At 39.3% G+C, this 22,262-nt stretch overlaps 1 protein-coding gene across 1 annotated transcript in view; it reads left to right on the top strand.

The window, feature by feature from the left end:
* Nucleotides 1-22,262, top strand: part of RTF1 (RTF1 homolog, Paf1/RNA polymerase II complex component) — a 48,356-nt gene that overhangs the window by 2,090 nt on the left and 24,004 nt on the right. Inside the window, exons 2-3 of the mRNA XM_024732564.1 lie at nucleotides 11,115-11,225; nucleotides 21,720-21,867. Of these exons, the coding sequence (XP_024588332.1) occupies nucleotides 11,115-11,225; nucleotides 21,720-21,867 (259 nt within the window). The remainder of the gene's footprint in view (nucleotides 1-11,114; nucleotides 11,226-21,719; nucleotides 21,868-22,262) is intronic.

The raw sequence follows: 22,262 nt of genomic DNA, 5'->3' as shown, positions 1-22,262 counted from the left end.
GAATTAATGTTGGTACAAGCACTTAGAAACTAAAGCATTTCTATAAATGACTTCTTGGGAGTCCTTTGTATTAGGTCAGAGGTCTCAGAAATTAAATATTAGGACATGAAGGAGGAGGACTTTAAGAAAGAGGGACTGAAGATGTGTTGAAGAAAAGAGGGCTGTTTTGAAAATGGTGGTATGGAGGTGGGAGGTGGGGAGTAGTGGGGCCTGTGGAGAAGTATAAAAGGGATAGACACCTTGTTATGGGATAGGAAGTAAAAGGTAAATTGAAAATGTTCTCACCCGGAAGACTCCTGAAATTTATAAAAAATATTTTTAAAAATTGTTTTTTAAATTAATTAATTTATTATTTATTTATTTTTGCCTGCATTGGGTCTTCGTTGCTGTGCGCGGGCTTTTCTCTAGTTGTGGCGAGCGGGAGTTACTCTTTGTTGTGGTGCGTGGGTTTCTCATCACGGTGGCTTCCCTTTGTTGGGGAGCCCGGGCTCTAGGCACGCGGGCTTCAGTAGTTGTGGCACGTGGGCTCAGTAGTTGTGGCTTGCGGGCTCTAGAGCGCAGGCTCAGTAGTTGTGGCACATGGGCTTAGTTGCTCCGCAGCACGTGGGATCTTCCCGGGCCAGGGATCAAACCCATGTTCCCTGCATCCGCAGGTAGATTCTTAACCACTGCGCCACCAGGGAAGCCCCTTCCCCATTTTAGGTATGAGGAAAATGGGGGTTGAAGATGTAACTTACCTAAATTCACACAACTTGTTAGTGGCATTTCAACCCAAATCTGTACAACTACAAGGCCTATACTCTTTCCACTATATTAACTTAATCTGTTTTTAATATTGCAAAATGAAAATGATGTTTCACAGCCATTTTCTGTGTTGCTAGAATTCATGTTTGTAAAGTATATTGAATAGTTTAGAGAAAATTGATACATCAGTTTAAAAAATTATTTGGGGGACTTCCTTGGTGAAGCACTCTTAAGTCACCTGTTCTGATGATGCATGAACTAAGCTGTAAATTATTCTGTCTTTGGTGATTTTCCACAGAAGTCTGATGTATGAAATGAGTTGAGAGCTTCCTTTTGTAGTAGAGAGATTTTTCTGATCCACAGAAAGCTTTTCCAAAGTGGGAACTAGAGGGATTGCAACTTTAAACCCAACTTTATCTATTTGTAAAAAGAAATTAGCATAAAATTTGTAAGTAATACCTAATGCATTTTAACAGCAATTTCAACTTCCTCCTTTTCAAACTACTCATTGGCGTTCTTTTATCAGATGGGAACCAGATCAGAATTCCCTTTTCCTGCGCATCCTAACAGGCACTAGTGCCTTCTCTATATGTTCAGCACTGTGTGAGGCTCTCAGAGGAATCAAAAAGATCTATGCTCTCTAGAAGATCTCCCAGAGATCTTTAGCAGAAGTTCAAAGTCAGCCTAGTTTTGGGGTCTTTAGGACTCCTCTGAGCAAAATTAATGCATTCTGGACCTTTCCTTACCAAGGTGCCTTGGACTGCTCCATCTAGTTCTGGGTCTTCTTTGGGGGGTATAACATTGTATTTGCTGTCTAGTGGAAAAGAACAAACCATGACAAATCTCTGAGTGTCAAGTGTGAGAGTAGAGCACAGTTAATAAGGAGATCCTTTGTCTCTGAGTTTTCCAGGTGGGAATCTAAGCCATTATGTCAGAAATATTACCTCCAAGTTAGTCCTTAGCCTTCTACATTGGCTTTTCCTGGTGGTGAGAGGAGGAACATGTGTGTCAGAAACTGCTTGGGTTGCTTGTTTAAGATGTACTTTGCAGGGGCTCCCTGCAAAGGCTCCCAGACCTACTGAATCAGACTCTCTAGGGACTCTCTCCTCTGCATTTTTACCAGGTACAGCCCAGGTACTTATTTGTGTTAAACACTGAGACCACTGTCTGTATGCAAGTTAATCTTTTAGTAAGACACTGTAAGTAGTTTGGGAGAGAAATAGCTTCCTGTCTCAGCCATAGTGTGTGCACATATAAGCAAAAGAACTTAACAGAGATGTTCAAAGTGGCAAAGCTGCTGGTTTTTCTAAATCCCTGAAGCTGTTTGAATTGTTGGGATGATTTTTTTTTTGAGGCCTGTTTCTTTCTTCCCTTCCTTCTTCTTGGTGGGAAGAGGTATGTAGTAACTGAATTGGAGTCCTTTAAAATTTGTTTTAACTTTCAAAGGTTTTAAAAACTCAGACCTTTGAGAATTTGAAGGTTTATTTTAACATATGACCTGATAGTGACCTTATTTTTTTATGTTGGCCACACCCTTTCTTCAACATTTCAGAATTGCAAATCATGGAGATACTTGCTTTTGGTGCTTCTTGGAAAAAAATAACAGAATTTGAGCCAAACCTAGGCTTTTTTACCCCACCACGTACCTCCACGGAGATAACATGTGCACTCTTTATGGAATAATATCTATGCAGTGGGTGCTATAACATGAAAAGCATCCAAGATAATAAAGGAATCAGAGTTGTCTATTCAGATAAATACAACTCAGTATTTATAAAAACTTTACTCTGCCATTTTCAAGAGAAAAAGAGCTACATGCATACTGGGCTGCTTTATTTCATAATTTCCATCCTTATTTAAAATGGGGATTGTGTTGTCCTGTCCTCTTTTTCTATGCTCATTTTATTGAAGTAACCATAAATTAAAAATTTTTTGAAACAATAGGCCCCTAAGTATTTTCTAGGAGTTATTTTTAGACATTATGTGTTAAAAGAGCATTGTTATAAAGTATCCTTCCATAAACCTTCCCCACAAAAGGTGGGAAATTAAAAAGTTGTGCTTCTCACCTAAGTGTCCATCGACAGATGAATGGATAAAGAAGATGTGGCACATATATACAATGGAATATTACTCGGCCATAAAAAGAAATGAAATTGAGTTATTTGTAGTGAGATGGATGGACCTAGAGACTGACATACAGAGTGAAGTAAGTTAGAAAGAGAAAAACAAATACCGTATGCTAACACATATATATGGAATCTAAAAAAAAAAAGGTTCTGAAGAACCTAGGGGCAGGACAGGAATAAAGATGGAGACGTATAGAATGGACTTGAGGACACGGGGAGGGGGAAGGGTAAGTTGGGACAAGTGAGAGAGTGGCATGAACATACATACACTACCAAATGTAAAATAGCTAGTGGGAAGCAGCCGCATAGCACAGGGAGATCAGCTCTGTGTTCTGTGACCACCTAGAGGGGTGGGATACGGAGGGTGGGAGGGAGACGCAAGAGGGAGGAGATATGGAGATACATGTATATGTATAGCTGATTCACTTTGTTATAAAGCAGAAACTAACACACCATTATAAAGCAATTATACTTCAATAAAGATGTTAAAAAAATAAAAAATAAAAGTTGTGCTTCTCATTGATAAAGTCTTTTTACATTAGATCAGAGTTTGAAGTCTAGGATGAACTTGTGAGAAGTGTTGGGTTAACTTGTGAAGTTTTAAATTTGTGTCATAATGTTGCATCTAGCCTAATGTAACTCATCTGCCAATTTCACTTGATTTTCTTTTACAAGTAGTGCAGGGAAAATTGAGTCCCATGGGACCTTTAACAGAGAGGCTTTCAGGAAAAATTCAAAACCTATCTTTCAACACTGGTTCTCTTGGTGTACTTATTTGCTCCCTAGACTGTAAGTTCCCCAAGGGCAAATATTGTTTTTTTGTTTTTTTTACTCTTTCAACAAATGTGTTAGACAGAGCGAGGCAATAGGGCTATTGGGTGAACAAAATCGAAGCAGTTTCTACCTTCAAGGAGCTTAGGGGGTGGGGGCAGAGGGAGAGACAGGGGCAGGCATTGCTCAGAGAGTCATTTCCTTATACTTGCGTTACAGGCTATGAAGGAAGAGCAAGGATGCTGTGAGAGTTTGACCAGGGACTCTATGCTCGCCTGATGGGAGTGACATTTAAACTGAGATCTGGAATATGGGTTAGGGATAAGGAGATAGGAGACTGAAGAGTACAGGGACATGTGAATGTTCATGGTTGAGGGACCAAAATGTACAAAAGCATTGAGGCAGGAAGGACCTAGCACCCTCATGAAACTGAAAGAAGCAGAGTGACTGGGACATCACTAGTTGGAGGGAGAGTGGTACAAATGAAGCTGCAGAAGTAGTCTGTTTGGACCCTTTGAGGATGGAAAAGCCAGTTTAGTGAATCACAACCAGTGTTAAAAATAAAAACGAAATTGAATCAAATAGAAAAAAAATCATATGTCAGACCTAGTAAAGATAAGTATTGTTTCATAAAACTTGTGTTTCACATATATGTATGTATGTATATACAGGATCATAAGGTATAATTTATCTTTCTGTGGGCTGGGGTTAAAAAGACGTTTTAAGCCACTGGCAGGTCCAGGTTGGCAATAGTAAGGACTGTGGACTTTATTCTGAGGGTAATGAGAAACCACTGAAGAATTTTAAGCTGAAAGAGGTGTTCCAACTTGTCTTTTGAAAAGTTTTCCCAGGCTGCTATGTGGAGAGTAATCTGTAGAAGGGACACTGGTTAGATGGCAGATAGAGGAGTCCAGGTGAGAGATGGTGGAGAGCATAAGTTCCATTAGAATGGAAGCTCCAAGAGGGCAAGACTGTTTGTTCAATGTAGTATCCCTGCATCTAGAACAGTGCCTGGCCTGCAGCATATACCTTGTCAGTATTTGTTGAATGAATGCCTGACTTGGACTGGTGTAGTTATAGAGACGACAGAAGGTGGGTTAATTGGACATAATATTCATGCTGTAAAACTGAGAGGATTTGATGACTGGTTGGATGTTGAGGGTGAGGAAGAGGAGATTCTGGCATGAGATGGGGAACCCTGGAGGAAGATCAGGTTTAAAGGTGAAGAGCATGTGTTCAGTCTTGTATGTGTAGAGATTAAAGTTGTCTATGAAATACTCAAGTGGAGACATTTAAGTACGTAGTTGAAAATAATGCCTGCCTGACACAGAGGAGACAATAAATCTTTGTTGAATAAGCAAATGCTGCTTGGCATATCCACAGTAGAAAGTTAGATTCTAACTTTTCTGATTATAGTAGTATTACTTAGAGGTAAAGGGACACTGTCAGATTGGGAGTTCTTGCTTTAGCCCCTCTGCTGTAATACTGAAACCTCTTCTATAAGGCATGGAAATGTGCATTCATTAGAAAGTGTATTAGAAGAGGGAACCAAGTAGAAACAAGTAACAGTAGCAGAATTTTAAAAAAAATTTTAATGTACCTTTTATTTTGAATGTGCTGAAAACTGGTTTTATTTTATCAATTCTATGACATTGTGGGCATTTATATAACTCAGTATTTTATCTATAATTATAATCACTTTGCTAGAAATTGGAAAGGGAAGTTGCCACATTTCATGCCAGTCATGTGAAATGTAAAGGAATGTTACACTGTCACTTTGGAATTACTACTTCAGAAGGGTTTTTGTGTGTATGTTCATTGTTTTGGTTTGTTTTCTTTTGTTTTTTTTAATGATAAAAATAGTACATGCTTGTTGAAACAGTTCCAGTGAAACAAAAATACCTCCCTGTTCCACAAACGTATATGCGCGCAATGGCTCTGTTCTTACTCCTGAAAAATAACCAGTGTCCACTGTTGGAATGATGTTCTTCAATCAAAAATTTTGATATGAAAGAAATAATAGAAAATAATGTCTCAGATTTAAACCTCTATGAATTACTACTCTTTTCTTAGCTTCTCTCAAGTCCTCCCACTTCTCTGTGTCCCTGTGGCTTCTTACCTTGTCCAGGTCACCATTCACTCTGATGACCCTGCTGTGGACTCCTCTCTGCACTTCCTCCCTGGCCCTGTAATCTGTTCCTCTGTCAGTCAGAGTGCTATTTTAAAAACCCTCAGGGGATGGTTACTTTCCTGCTTAAAACCATTTGATGGCTCCCCACTGCCTTCAAATAAAATTCATTTTCCTTATATATAAATTTATTTATTTATGTATTTATTTTTGGCTGTGTTGGGTCTTCGTTGCTGCATGAGGGCTTTCTCTAGTTGCGGCAAGTGAGGGCTACTCTTCCTTGCGGTGCATGGGCTTCTGATTGTGGTGGCTTCTTTTGTGGAGCATGGGCTCTAGGCGCGCAGGCTTCAGTAGCGGCATGCAGGATCAGTAGTTGTGGCTCACGGGCTCTAGAGTGCAGGCTCAGTAGTTGTGGCTTGCGGGCTTAGTTGCTACAGGGCATGTGGAATCTTCCCGGACCAGGGATCAAACCCGTGTCTCCTGCATTGGCAGACGGACTCTCAACCACTAGAGAAGTCCAGTGCCTTATCTATTCTATCTGAAGACTTCTATCCAGAAGACTGCACCCCTGTGTCTTCCCCCCCGTTTCTAGTCTCAACCTAAATACCATTGCCTCAGAGAAGGCTTCCCACAATCACCCTATTGCAGATAGGTACCCCACTCACTTTGATTCACTTCCTTCTTAGCACTTATCACTAGATATACTTGTTTCTTTACCTGTTTATTGTCTGTCTCCCTCTCTTGATTTTATTTATTTATTTTTAAATTTTTATTGGAGTATAATTGATTTACAATGTGTTAGTTTCAGGTTAATACAGCAAAGTGAATCAGTTATACATATACACCCTCACTTGATTTTAAATTCTGTGAGGTCAAGGACTATGTATCTCTTATTCCTGACTTTCTACCCACAGCTTGGTATATAGTAGGTGCTGGTAGCAGGGGAACTATCTGTCCTGCTTGCCAGGAACTGAGTTTCCCAGAATTCAGGACTTTCAGTGCTAAAACCAGGACAGTCCTAAGCAAACCAAGATGTTTGGTCACCCTAGATGGTAGTAATCACTTGCATTCGTTGTATTTGTGGAATGAATACGTGAAAAAGAGCTCAGCATGCTAATTAGCTATAAAAAACCTCTGAGGTTTATCCATTTGGGCTTTTATTCTCCTTTTCTGGGGTGCAGAATCTGTATCCCACTTTTGTGTGATCATGGGAGGTTTGATTAAAGAGATGAGATTTAATTTCCTTTAAGAAAGTAATTTCCTTTAAATACGTTTCTTTATTACAGATCGATCCCAACATGGCATTGCAAAAATATACTGTTTGTGAATGATGGGGTGGAGGAACTAAATCCTAAGGTTTATGAGTCTTCATATATTGATGGATTAGAATTCTAATTTTAACCAGAATAATACTATTTAAATAAATATTACCTTAGTGCAATTAGACTTGCAATTTGGCTGTCTAGTTTATTGTTAAATATGGTTTTCAAGCAATGTTAATGAAACTGCTCTAGAAGCCAGATGTGCCATCCTACACAGTCACCTATAGTGTGTTGGGCATTGGCATTACTCTCAGCAGATCTTTAGTTCAGCTTAAGTTTGATAAACGATGTGGGCACCCCACACAGCCATTTCATCCTAGAGGAATGCTGAGATAAGTAGGGGAGGTTTTCACTAGATGTGATGAAATACAAGGAGGATGGTGAGAGAGAACCACTGGACACACAGAAATGTCATCTCAACCAGTGTGGCACAGTGAAGTGGGGTAGCAGGAGAGAGCTGCAGAAGGACCTACCCCCTGTGCATGAATCAGTTTTAGATTGGCTTTTTTCAGTATTGGTGTTGGATAAATCAACCCCTACAGGTAACAAATCTGATGATCTCTTCATGTGTGGAGTGGTGGCAAGACCTTTCTGTTGCACATTAGTGTGTCCAGCTGTATTTATGAGCCCTCAGAATATAAAGGACTTGGGCTTCCTTGGTGGCACAGTGGTTAAGAATCTGCCTGCCAATGCAGGGGACACGGGTTCGAGCCCTGGTCCAGGAAGGTCCCACATGCCACGGAGCAACTAAGCCCTTGCGTCACAGCTACTGAGGCTGCGCTCTAGAGCCCGCGAGCTGCAACTACTGAAGCCCGCGTGCCTAGAGTCCGTGCTGCGCAACAAGAGAAGCCACTTCAATGAGAAGCCCGTGCACCACAAGGAGGAGCAGCCCCTGCTCGCGGCAGCTAGAGAAAGCCCACACGCAACAATGAAGACCCAACGCAGCCAAAAATAATAAATAAATAAATTTATTTTAAAAAAAAGAATATAAAGGACTTAACTGTGAAGAGTAGCCTTGCCATGAGTTCCCCCAGTAACTTCCTATACAATTCTCAGCTTGTGGAAAGGGTATCTTTCACACTTTTTAAGAGGAAGGTCTTTGCTGTCTCTATACTATTGTTAATATGGTATTTAATGTAGTAGAAGAAGAAGGACTGTGCCTATCAGATGCAGTTGTTTGCTGATGGAGAGACATTTGTTAGGTTTTTAGTATAGAGTGGAATCTCTTTAACAGGAAGGTGATACTAACACATTAACACTTTAGTTACAGTAACTTTTAATGGATATCTACTGTTTGTAATATATCTACTGCTTGTTTCAGGAAAGGATTTGATTGCTAGCATATCCAAATCCCTGTTATAATGAGTTGGTATTAAAACAGACTTCTAGTGCATTTGTGAACCTCAAAGGGTCAGGAAGTACACTACTTACCAGAAGTCTTTCTAATTTTTATAAATTTGTATGAAGGTAATGTGGAAAAAAGATAATAGTAAAGGCCATACACAAATTACCATATAACCCAGCAGTACCACTCCTAGGTATTTATCCAAGTGAAATAAAAACTAATGTTTACACAAAAACCTGTACATGAACAAATAATTGCCCCAAGATGGAAACAACCCAAATGTTTTTCAACTGGCATATGGATAAAGTGTAGTGTATCCACACAATGGAATACTACTTTACAATAAAAAGTAACAAACTGGGGCTTCCCTGGTGGTGCAGTGTTGAGAATCTGCCTGCTAATGCAGGGAACACGGGTTCGAGCCCTGGTCTGGGAAGATCTCACATGCCGCAGAGCAACTAGGCCCGTGAGCCACAACTACTGAGCCTGCGCGTCTGGAGCCTGTGCTCCGCCACAAGAGAGGCCGCGACAGTGAGAGGCCCGCGCACCGCGATGAAGAGTGGCCCCCGCTTGCCACAACTAGAGAAAGCCCTCGCACAGAAACGAAGACCCAACACAGCCAAAAATAAAAATAAATAAATTAAAAGAAGGCTCAACGTTTAAAAAAAAAAAAAAGAAAGAAACCTGTCCCAAAAACTCAATATCACATTTAAGAAAAAAAAAGAAACAAACGGTTGATACCTGTCCAATCTCAAATGCATTATGCTAAGTAAGGAAACCAAATTCAAAAGACTACACACTATATGATTCCATTTATGTGATATTTTACAATAGGCAGATCTGTAGGGACAGAAAACAAGTATGTGATTGCCAGGGGGTGGAGGGAGAGATATGAAGAGCACTTACTTCCTGAAAAGACTTCAGATCATAAACACTCTACTTTTTCATACCAAAATGGTAACTCCTATTGACCAGTGCAAATTACAGCAAAATTTGGGGGGATGATGGAACTGTCCTATATCTTGATTGTGTGAGTGGTTCAACTGTATATATTTGTCAAACTCATAGAACCATCCATAAGAAAGGATAAAAGGTACTGTATGTAAATTACACCCTCAAGTTTTTAAAAGACTGTAAACACACAAACATTGCTGTAATTTGCATTTGGTCAATAGGAGTTACCATTTTGATGTGGAAAAAGTAGAGTGTTCTTATGATCTGAAGTCTTTTCAGGAAGTTAGTCTGCTAGCTCTATCTAAAGAAATGAGAAGAGTAACATTTCATTACTGCTTATGAAGAAGAGATGGTGTCAGCTGTTAATCTGAGAAGGTCATTTTCTCATTCTGGCCAAGGAGAGTATACTCCTAAAATAGAAAGACTGGAAGAAGAAAACATATTTTATAGCAGTCTCTTTTTAAAAAATTTGTCTTGGCACTTAACCTATAATTGTATAGCACTAACATCATCAAGGAATAATACTACTAGTATTTATTAGTTATATTTTTCTCTCTTTTGGCCCAAGGGGAAAATGTAAACCATGATTAAAATAGGAGCTAGGATTTTATCTGCCCTAGTTTGAATCCTGGTTCTCTCATGTACTAGCTGTATTACCTTGGGTGAGTTACTTAACCTCTCCTGCTCCTTAGTTTCTGTATCTTTAAATGGGGAAGATAACGATACTTACCTTAAGGCGGTTGTGAAGATTAAATGTTAGATGCTTAGAAAAGTACCTGGCATCTAGTAAGTACAATATAATTGGGGGCTGGTATTGATATTAGCAGAAAGCAAGAACCAGAGTAAGTATCCTTTTGTTGTGTTTTTGAGTGACTGGACTGAGTTGGGGAGAAGTAACAGGAGAGGGAAACCATGTGAGAAAGCAAATCCTGGTTGTAGCCATGTCTTACTAAATAGCGTATCTCTTCTCCTTTAAACTCCCTTAAATCACCAGGACAAGGCAGAGGTGAATGGGAATATTGGGGTTGTCAAATTGGGATTCCCATGTAGAGGCCAGCATACTTACTGCTTGACCCTGGGTTCAGCACCAGAAATATACTTTTTTTTCCCCCCTGGTTTAGGCATCCAAAATTAAAAATGACCTCAGAAATTTGTAGTTTGTCCGCTTATTCAGAACAGCCCCACAAATGCCAATTATACCATGAGTTATATATAATAAGAGGGTGCTCAGAGTATTAGCTATACCAATAAGAACAGGGAGCAAATTACCTTTGTAGACATGGTTCGTATCGTATCAATTGCTGAGAATCAGTACTTCTGTAACTTACAGAGGAAATTCGGGGGTAGCCTCCAGTTTAGTTTTCTAGTCACTTTTCCATTTCAGACATACATTTCCCATTAAGAGTGAGGGAACAGATTTCTTTTGGCTGTGCCGTGCAGCTTGTGGGATCCTCGTTCCCTGACCAGGGATTGAACCCGGGCCCCCTACAGTGAAAGATCAGAGTCCTAACCACTGAACAGCCAGGGAATTCCAGACTTTGAAAGCATTTCTTTAGCACGAGTGCTGGCAGTTGGTCTGTTCATGTGACCAAAGTTCCCATGATGATGTCCTTCAAGTGAAACCACAAAGAAGTAGAAGAGATCTAGAGAAGGTGGGCATTTTATTATTTTTGGATATATTTTCTCTGTGAACAAAACTCACATGGCTACTTTTGCCCTCTCAGGAGCTCTTGTCCCTGGCAAAGCGGAAACGAAGTGACTCTGAAGAGAAGGAGCCGCCTGTTAGTCAGCCTGCAGCCTCCTCAGACTCGGAGACGTCTAACAGTGATGATGAGGTGGGTGTGGAGGGCTAGGCCTCTGGGACTAATGAGTGTTTGAGGGTCCTGAGTTGGTGACTCCTGGCAGCCTCTTTTCCTTAAACTGAGACCTTCCTGCCTAAGATCTATGTGAACTTCTTGGAAAGAAAATTGTGTATGAGAAGCTCTCGCATTGTGATGTTCTTTGTACTGCTGGTTACCTAGTGGGTACCTCTGCAGTGCATTTGTGGCCATTTTTAGTCTTTTATTTTCAGCCCTTTTGCAGAGGGAGCACAACTTGTTAGTCACCATCTCTTTTATTTTTTGTCACCCTTTTTTTTTGGTGGTATGCGGGCCTCTCACTGTTGTGGCCTCTCCCGTTGCGGAGCACAGGCTCCGGGCGCGCAGGCTCAGCGGCCATGGCTCACGGGCCCAGCTGCTCCGCGGCATGTGGGATCTTCCCGGACCAGGGCACGAAGCCGTGTCCCCTGCATCGGCAGGCGGACTCTCAACCACTGTGCCACCAGGGAAGCCCTTGTCACCTTTTTAATCCCACTTTTATGTTAGAAAAGAATATCAGTAATGCCTGATAAAGTATTAGTAGGAGATATTTTAGCAAGGTAAGAAGCTTTCTTTGGGTAGATGGAATCAACATCTCTCAGAGTAGTGGCATTAGCTTTTAATGAGAAACATCCAGCTGTTCATTGTTTAAGCTAAGGTGACTTTCCCAAACTGCTGCCTACCACCAAACAAGGCCCTGAAAGATCCAGAACTTTAATGAAAGAGAGAGAGATTAGGGGAAAGGTCTTTGAAGCACTCCTACGTGTTCCTCATTTGATTTAAAATACTTTTTTTCCCTTAGTAATTTCCTGGGGGGAGGCCGGATATCATCTTTCTGTTTAATCTCTTACCCTGCAGTCTAGGAAAATATTTTTAACCGTGCACTAACAGTATTTTGTTTTAAAGTTCCTCTAAAGTAAAAAATGTTTTTTATTATAATGAAATTTAGTTAACAGCTAGAACAGTATTTACCAGTGCCCTACATATGCAGATCAGGAACGATTGCATTCTGATTGACTGTACTGATATTCTCTTAATCTTAAATAATTCAACAGACCTAAAATTGCTTTGATAGCAAGAGGTAGTGAATGTGTGAGTTTTATTCTTTTGTTTCATTTATTTTTCATGGAGGTACTATAATTCCTCTAAAATTGATAAAGTAACCCAGTCTGCTTAGAAAAACAGTGGATTTTATGAAATAATTTGCTTTGTTTTGTTTTTCTATTTTTAAAAAAATGCAAAGATAATACAGGAAAATCTTGAAATAATTCCCTTTCCCACTATTCCTACATCAACTCCTTTCATTTTCCATGTTTCAGAAGTCAGCTGCTATGGGATATTAAGTTTGAATCTGTGTTGTGTTTGGAATACCTTGTATCATGTTTATTGTCTTTGCACTTCCTTGAGATACAATCAATAACATCCTTTGAAGCATTTTGTTTTCCATATTCCTGTCATTAAATCACTCCTAAGTATGCAGTTGCTGTAGGGATTCCCTTCATCCTTTTGAGCTGCTTCTACCAGAAGGTCAAAGTATGTATCAACTCCACAGCATTAGAGAAGCCCAAAACTTGTGCTAGGGTAGATCCAGCGTCCATAAAAATGTTTACAGCTTAGGATTCCCTTTGTCACTCGCAGCTACTTAACCAAGTCTGACAGTCTTCACCTTAGAATGCTACCAGCTACTTATGTACTTTTTGGAGAAAAAGCTGACAGGCAAGCCGTACCCTGTCTAGTGGGGATTGAGAGTTTGCGTAACTTTCCTCCCAAGGTTCTTAGTTCTTGCTACTGCCTCCAAGTGCCAGCCCCCTGGCCCACTGGCTTCTGGCAGTTCTACTCTAGTCCCTCCTCACCCTGCACTGGGAATTGCAGTCTCTATATCATGGCCATTCTGAAAAGAGCCTGTTTTTTGGTCTGCATTATCACTTTCTGGCCCAGGCTACTAGCTTAAGCACAGAGCACCCCAAAGTTAGGGTAAATACTTCATTATTTTGGACAATTAAGAAAATCTTTAAAAAAAAAATCCTACCAGCCACTAGAGAAATCAGTGGTATTGTAAACTCAGATTTATGGCTGCCATAGAGATATTTTAGAGTGGGTAGGGGACTTCTGAGAGATCCTTAGAATACAGTGTTTGAGACAGAGGCTCTTGGGTTTTTTTCTCTCTCATAATGAATATTCATACATCTTTGTAGGTGAAACCCATATACTGAAATAATTTGCTATGTTTTCTAGTTTCTGCTATGGCTTTAATATCCTTATTACCTACGAACTAGCCTTTTAGAAATTTGGTTGTTAAAATGTCAGTTCTCAGTCAGATGGAGCTTGCTTGTACTAGAAGCTACTCTGGAGTTTTTTCAAATACACCTCCCAACCCTTTTCCCCTCCCACATGACTCTTATTTATTGTCATTCATGATGCTGAATACAGGTAGAAAGAAGTATGTTGTTCTCCTCAGATTTGCTAGGACAGAAAACTAGGCAGGAACAACTGATTTAGGAGGTTAATGGGTAGTTTGTTTTAAGGAGAGACATGCACTGACTTTAGAACAAGAAGATATCTAGCTAATTTTTGGGGTTGGGGAGGGGGACACAGAAGTTATGAAAGTTTCCTGTCCAGAAAAAAGTGGGTGCATTGGTTATTAAGTGTAAGGCTCAATTAGGGGGAATTCCTTGGTGGTCCAGTGGTTAGGACTCTGTGCTTTCATTGCCAAGGGCCCGGGTTCAATCTTTGGTCAGGGAACTAACATCCACAAGCTGTGCCGCATGGCAAAAAAAAAAAAGGTTCAATTAAGGAGAGAATAGTAGATATCTTGTGAATTATTCTCAGTCGTATCTTAGGCACATGAGAAGTAGAACTCTTTCTGTAAGGTTTACATTGACCAAGCCTGGGAAATTGGAAAGCACAACCTCAGTGGTAGGTTATAATGCTGTGGTGTGGCATTTTGGTGCTGTCGCTTCCTGTCCCTGAAAGCATTTGGTAAGAGAAGCACCACCAAGGGTGCAAACAGGAGTGGCCGGGAGGAAAAATAACAGGGTTAGGAGGAGGGGAGCTAGCAGTGCTCATTCATGAGATTTAAAGTTTTAAAAAATAAATGGCCAAAACAAAAAAGTCCATTCGTTAGAAGGAACAGAGTCCTAAATCGGGTACTTCAGAGTCCTTTTTAGAAACATGGTGAATCTTGTGGAAACAGATAGCTGCACCTAGATAAGAAATAGAAATAAAGCCTAGATTTTCCCTTGTTACCAGTAAAAATCATGTTATCAATAGATACCAAGAAAACCCTTTATTTGTTGTTCAAAATTGAATATAACTACATTAGACAAAGTAAGGAAACAGCTGAATTATGTTCTATTGCCCTGTGCCTGAGCGAGAATGATTATTTTAAAAAGCTTCATGTACAGTCCTGTTTTCAACATTTTTGAGAAATAAAAACATTTGGCCCAGCCATGCAGTTCAGCACTTGTCACCTGTTTTTTCTTCCCCAGAACTTCCTGGATACATTTTATGCTCCAGCTTACTACCTCTTCAGAGTCTCTGGCCTCTTCTTGCTTTTCCCACATTCCATTTTTTTCTACTTTCTTTCTTTCTGAAGCTTCTTCTCTTTCTCTCTCACCCCATTTAATCTTTTGAGCACTCCCACTTTGATCTAGTTGCACTCCTATTCCCACTATGTTATTGCTTGTTGGCTCCAATATTTTTATTAATAGAACATTTTGAAAAAGATACAACTTTTACTTAAATTCATTTAGTAATAATTTTTCCAGGAAGTCAGCCTAGATACCCAAGAGCATTTTGTTGTTGCTTTACCATGCAGATAATACATAATCAGCACATACTGATAAAGGCCTTCACTGCTAAGCTAATATTTTCCTGTGTGTATATTCATTTAGTAAGGTTTTCATACACACAATACCTCTGGAAAAAGGTGTTCCATATAGATGAATTATCCCAATACTAAAACTAAACTTTTGAAAGTTTAAAATATAAAACCACTATATTTGAAAATTTTTTTGATAGATCTTATTATATATAATTTTTTAACTGATTTAGTCATGATTATGAATGACAGTTCTTATACTGTGAAATAATGACTTCCAAAATACCAAGCTCTGTGGTGCTGGTTTTTATTTTTCCTTTCTCCCCCAATACCGAAGGTAAGCAGTGGCCATTGTTCTCATCTCCTAGTAATCTGCTCTACTTCCATCTTCCTGTGTCTCTGATCTGCTCTGGGGTCAGGAAACCAGGGGGCCCCATAGAGTTTAGGTTGGAATACTCTGCTTTAGTACTTGAATTTAACAATAGCTATTTGAATTTCTCATAAACGTTTTTTTAAAATAAATGTATATATGTATTTATTTATTTATGGCTGTGTTGGGTCTTTGTTGCTGCACGCGGGCTTTATCTAGTTGTGGCGAACGCGGGCTACTCTTTGTTGCAGTGCGCGGCTTCTCATTGCAGTGGCGTCTCTTGTTGATGAGCACAGGCTCTAGGCGCCTGGGCTTCAGTAGTTGTGGCACACGGGCTTCAGTAGTTGTGGCTCGCGGGCACAGTAGTTGTGGCTTGCAGGCTCTAGAGCACAGGCTCAGTAGTTGTGGCGCACGGGCTTAGTTGCTCTACAGAATGTGGGATCTTCCTGGACCTGGGCTCGAACCTGTGTCCCCTGCACTGGCAGGCAGATTCTTAACCACTGCTCCACCAGGGAAGTCCCCTTTTTTTTTTAGCATGCTTCTGGGTTCTTGGCTATGTAGATTACCATACAGTAACACCTCATTTATCTAGATACCTAAAATCTCATCACAAGAAAAATAAAGTGATTTTCATGGACCACTTGCTTAAACTGTGTACAACAAATTCTGACACTTCCTACCAAACAGTGCAGTGGAGTACTGATTATATTTTACTTTTTTTTTGGTATCATTTGTTTCACTTTTGTTTTTATCTCCATAACCAGATTATAAGTTTTTGTGATTGAGTGTAGGGATTCTCTGTGTTTTCCAGTTAAATATAACTGATTGCTTGATTATAAGATACAGTAGTGCCCTTTGTACTTTGTTTGATTAATTACAAATAATTGATTTCTTTTAAGGGAAAAGAAAATTTAGCTATTCCTCATTGTTCTTTAGGCTGACATTTGCATATACTCTTTAACTTTGCTGACCCTTTTCTATCTTCAGTATCTTCACAGGGAAAAATACCTAAATCAGGAGCCATGCCCTCTCAGCACACCTCTTTGTTGGTCACTGTTAAGATCTAGAATAATGACTACTGAATCCTTTTGACAAACACTTCAATTTAGTGTAACACTCAGTTCATATAGAATCCTACAACTTTAAAACTCCAAGGGGTCGTAGAGATCATTTAGATTCCCTTATTTCAGATAAGAAAACAGGCTCCCAGAAGTTCTGGTTTCCTTTTTCCATCATAAAATAGTACCCTCCATTTATATAGAACTTCATGGTTTCTGATGTGCTCTTAGCATCTTTTATTCTGTCTCCTTTGAGTCTCACACTACCCGGATAGGTGGTCAAGGTGGTATTATTATTCCTACTTTACAGATAAGGAAACAGTCTCAGGTTAAGGGCTTGGGCCTTTATTCCAGTTCTTTTAACCTCTAGTCCCATAGTTTATCACTAGCCCAGCTGTTCTTCTTAAACCCTACTTACCTCAAAGTATTTCATTTCACTGTAAATTCGTTTCAGGAGTAACTGGGCTGCAATGGTTTCTACTCTGGGTCCTGAGACCTAGAATATGATCTTCCTTGGCCATTAGAGATAACCTCTCTGAAATGTTGAAGTTTCTTTGCTTTTCTGCCTCCAGGATAAAAGTACTCAGCATGTCAATGGCACCCAAGTCCAAGGCAAGCACTCCCCACCCCATGTTCCTTCCTGTCTTTCAGCTGAATGCCAGGAAGGTCAGCTGCTTCCCAGAGTAGGGACCTGCTTATAACAACCCCTACACTCTCAGTCTGGCACAGGGTTATGTAGTACTTTCTAACCCTCCTTGTATCATTAGATAATTGCCGTCCATTAGAGTATCAGTTACAGTAGTGAGAGTCAAAGTGCTAATCTCTTTTAATTTATTAGTTAAGACATCTTCCTTCTAGTCACTGTTTTAGGTTTTCATCACTGCATTATACGTAATACTTTCCTGGTGTTTTGTGTGAGCCTGCATGCATGTAGAATGCTTGGGAAAAGCAGGGTGCTAGTGTGTATTAGGGTCCTGACTGACAGTGGACCCTTTCCCTTTCCCAGATTGTTTTTAAGCAGCTCTCCTTGGGGGATGCTCTGGCCTCTGTACTCAGATGCAGATCAGCAGGCACTCATTTTCTTATTCTTGCCTTCTGTGTGGTACATTTTAGAGCACTTTTAAGGTCACAACAGAGCTTGCCTTTCAGTGAAGCCATAGTTCCCAAAACAAATTAAGAAAAGCCAGGTCATTTCTTCTACTCTCTGATGGATGGGGAAAGCCTGAGAGCATCTCTTTAATCATGTACTGTACTCTTTAGACTCCATTTACTACCACACTCTGGCAATGAAAGAATTAGTTTTCCTTCTGTCTTGGAGTCAACAGAATAAGGCTTTTGCAGGAATAGGTGAGCAATCTCTGGGCTAATGGCTGGGTTAAGATACTTCTGTGTCAGTTTTGCCTACCACAAGTCTTGACCATCTCCTTTATGGTTTATTAGATTCTGTGATCTTGAGAGAAGAGGTACTGGGCAAATATTTAAAATGTGTGCTCAGACCAAAAAAACACTCAGGAGCTTCTGGTTTAAAGGAGTAAATGTAAAATATTACAAATATGATCTATTCTGCAGGAAAAAAATCTTTTGGGAAATTATCAGTACCCATTTGAGTCTTTTCTCTATATTAAATAGGAGTAATGTGACTGGTCCCCATATTTTAAGTGATTATTTTATTTCCCTAAAACCCTGTCATATATAGTGAGTTTGGTTGTTTGCCATTGGCATGACAGACTCTATTGAGTTAGGCTCATGGGAGATGAAGCACTTCTGTCATTTCTTTTGAAAATTGTGTTGGAAGGAAAAAGACCAAGGTTCCCTTCCCATACTCAGGTTCAGCCAGGCAAGCCCTTGTTAAATTGAAACATTTTATTTCTTCTATTTTAGCTCTTATCTTTTATCTCTCCCCTCCAGGGGATAAGCATCATAGGCTATAGATGACAGTTGCTAAGCTTAGGCAATGGCAGATTGCAGCAGATAGACGGTGGAAGGATAAGGAAACCAGATAGCTTTCTAGCACCTCCTGAATTGGATTCACCTGTGTGACTTCACATTTAAGCCTTTTTTTACTCTCATACACAATCCCCCTTTTCCCCCCACCCTGGAAGTTCAGAATTTGACTCTGTTGCACGTGAGAAATCCAAATCTGTAGGTGAAAATAGATCTATCCACTCTAACACACATGTGACCCTGGTAGCTCGCCCTTTATGCTCTCAGCCTTTTCATATTCCCATTGGGTAGAAGTACAAAGGGACTTCTTTGTACAAAGAAGGGATTTCTGTACAAAGAAGTACAAAAAGATACCCTGTTCAGAAGAGATGGGTCATGCTCATTTTCATAACCAGCCAATAAATATTGACTACTATGTGCATAGTTGTGCTATTTCCTGTAAACAAAGCCAATGCAAAAGATGTTTTATACATTATTGCCTCTAGTAATATCTGTATTCTCAGCATAAGAAGTTGATATATTTTAGCTCAGTTAACTATGAAACTGAACACTTTGGCCTCTTTTGGATTCTTTCAAACTGACCTAAAAAGTATCTTCCTTGAATGATTAAGATTTCAGATGGTTGAAAAATAGCTTTTAGAAGAGAAGCATTAGGATTTCTTTCTAAATAGTGATCTAAGTGTTAAATTGTTAAAAGTTTGAGAAGTAAATTCATTTATAAAGAGAAGTCGCTGTTAATGTATATTACTTAATACATAAGTGGTATATTACTTAATATATCATTTATTCACTTAATATATCATCATTCTAGAACATGGAGCTGTTTTATTTTCACTTGTCCCTTCTTCCTAGCTCCTGAGTACAAAAACAAAGTGGCAATTAAAATAACTAAGAGTAAATTAAAATAAAAAATCAGAAGATTAAAATAGTGCCCTTTCACAATATTTTATCAAGGTAAATTAACAGACTGTAGTTCTTAAAAATAGCTCATCTGGAACATTTCTAAGGTGGAAATCTCATCAGAACTCTCCCTTCACCCCACACCCCCAAAAAAACTCCAAAGTAAATTTACTTCTGATCTTGGCTATTGTGAAGTAGGAGGTAGATTTATGATCACCTTATAATATGATCACATTATAGAAGGAGCAAAGACTTGGTGCTTTTGTTAAATATTAGATGTAGAATTTTTATGTTAATACCAGATTTATAATTCAATCTGTGATGATGGAAAGATGAATATTATTTTGATTTTTTTATCCTCCCCCTCCTTGGTTGGTTGATTGGTTTATTTAGTATTATCTCAGTTTGTTTTACAATTTCCGGGGTTTTTAAAAAATATTTATTGAAATATAGTTGATTTACAGTGTTGTGTTAGTTTCAGGAGTACAGCAAAGTGATTCAGTGTTTTTATATATACTTTTTAAAATTTTTAATTTAATTTAATTTTTAAAAATAAATTTATTTATTCATTTATGGCTGCATTGGGTCTTCATTTCTGCACGGGCTTTCTCTAGTTGCAGCGAGAGGGGGCTACTCTTCGTTGCGGTGCGCGGGCTTCTCATTGCGGTGGCTTCTCTTTGTTGTGGAGCACGGGCTCTAGCCGTGTGGGCTTCAGTAGTTGTGGCACGTGGGCTTAGTAGTTGTGTCTCGTGGGCTCTAGAGCACAGGCTCAGTAGTTGTGGTGCATGAGCCTAGTTGCTCCGCAGCATGTGGGAATCTTCCCGGACCAGGGCTCAAACCCATGTACCCTGCATTGGCAGGCAGATTCTTAACCACTGTGCCACCAGGAAAGTCTTGAATTTTACTTTATTTTATTTTATATATATATTCTTTTTTAGATTCTTTTCCACTATAGGTTATTATTGAGTATAGTTCCCTGTGCTATACAGTAGGCCCTTGCTGGTTATGAATATTCCCATGTACCCTGCATTGGCAGGCAGATTCTTAACCACTGTGCCACCAGGAAAGTCTTGAATTTTACTTTATTTTATTTTATATATATATTCTTTTTTAGATTCTTTTCCACTATAGGTTATTATTGAGTATAGTTCCCTGTACTATACAGTAGGCCCTTGCTGGTTATGAATATTATTTTTAGAGTACATAAAATAAAGTTTCCAAGTAAAGTATTTTTCACCTAAAATCATTCTCCTAAATTGACAAGTTAAAATATCAAAGGAGGTATGGTTTAATGTAACTAAATAGTCTCTGTGAATTTAAAAAATGATTTTATGGTCTTTCAGACTTATAATTAAAGTGCTTGATAAAGATGATTTTTTTGGCCTTGGAGTGATCAACTGTGTATTGCCTGCCTGTTAGTTTGATAATACAAGTTGCAGGTTCCTTATATTTAGATGTATGGGATCTCCTATTGAAGATCCAATGTAAACATTATGTTGTAGTGTAATATATGCAGATTTAAATATATATATATATACACATATATATATATAGGTATATATATATATATATATATACACCTATATATATATAGGTATATATATATTTTAATGATCTACTATACTTTCTGACTCCTTGGAGTTGGTACCAGTGATACTACCATCCATGCCAAAGAGTGGCCTTCATCATTTTCTCCCTGTGTTTTCTGAAGTTTTCTCTTGCTAAAAAGTTTTATTCCCTGCTTTCCTGGGACCCACTCCAGAACTCAGCCATGCACTGTGTACTGAAACCCAGACATACCAATCTCTAGCAATTGCTGACCTCTCTGCCACAGGAAACATTAGAAGCTGTTTCCTGTACCAACTGAGTTATAGTTAACTCAGTTGACTTGCCATTAAGTTGATATATTTGCTTTTCTATTGATAAAAAGTATACTAATTAAATTTTATGTTTATTATATCAATTATCTACTGACATTAAGAAATTACAAACCAGAGGTTATGAAGTTTTTTTGTTTTGTTTTTTTTTTTTTTTGTGGTACGTGGGCCTCTAACTGTTGTGGCCTCTCCCGTTGTGGAGCACAGGCTCCGGACACTTAGCAGCATGTGGGATCCTCCCGGACCGGGGCATGAACCCGTGTCCCCTGCATCGGCAGGCAGACTCTCAACCACTGCGCCACCAGGGAAGCCCGAGGTTATGAAGTTTTAACAAAGGTTTCAAGAATCAATATCTTTCATCTTATAAAGTGTATTTGTTTCGGATCCAAAGCAGTAGAGACTTGGAATCATTTTGATGAATGTCAGAGACTCTTAATTCTTGAAACTTACAGCTTTTCTCGATAAAATCCCTGGTTCAATTTTCCTTTTTTTTTTTCCTTGTAGTGGACTTTTGGGAGCAATAAAAATAAGAAGAAAGGAAAAGCCAGAAAAATAGAGAAGAAAGGAACCATGAAGAAACAGGCCAATAAAACTGCTTCTTCAGGCAGTTCGGACAAAGACAGTTCAGCTGAGAGCTCAGCCCCTGAAGAAGGTGAGTCAAGTGGTGCAGACTTGGGAGTGAACTCTTATTTAGTAGAAGCTGCAGTCAGAAATGGAGGGAAAAGGTGCCTGCATTACAATTACAGCATGGCCTCTTCCTTTATTGCAGGGGTCTCTAATCTTTTCAGTGGTCATGGTCTGTTTAGAATCTGAATGAAGCAAGAAAAATACATGCATTCCAAAGCGTTAGTGAAGCCCTTGAAACCCATCCAGGAAACCCATGAGGATTCCCTGCGTTAGAGTCTCCATTTACCTTAACTGAGTGCCTTCTCTTTCCTTTTTCTTGGTTATTCATAGGGGGAAAATCCTTGAACCAGATACAAAACTCAGTAAAAAATGTTGTTTTGAAATGAGAATTTTTGCTAACACTAGTTTGAAAGTGAACTT

The sequence above is a fragment of the Neophocaena asiaeorientalis genome, unplaced genomic scaffold (assembly GCF_003031525.2).
Source record: "Neophocaena asiaeorientalis asiaeorientalis breed wild unplaced genomic scaffold, Neophocaena_asiaeorientalis_V1.1 scaffold119, whole genome shotgun sequence".
NCBI classification, from domain to species: domain Eukaryota; kingdom Metazoa; phylum Chordata; class Mammalia; order Artiodactyla; family Phocoenidae; genus Neophocaena; species Neophocaena asiaeorientalis.
Note: the sequence above shows the minus strand (reverse complement) of the source record. Positions and strands in the feature narration are given on the sequence as shown.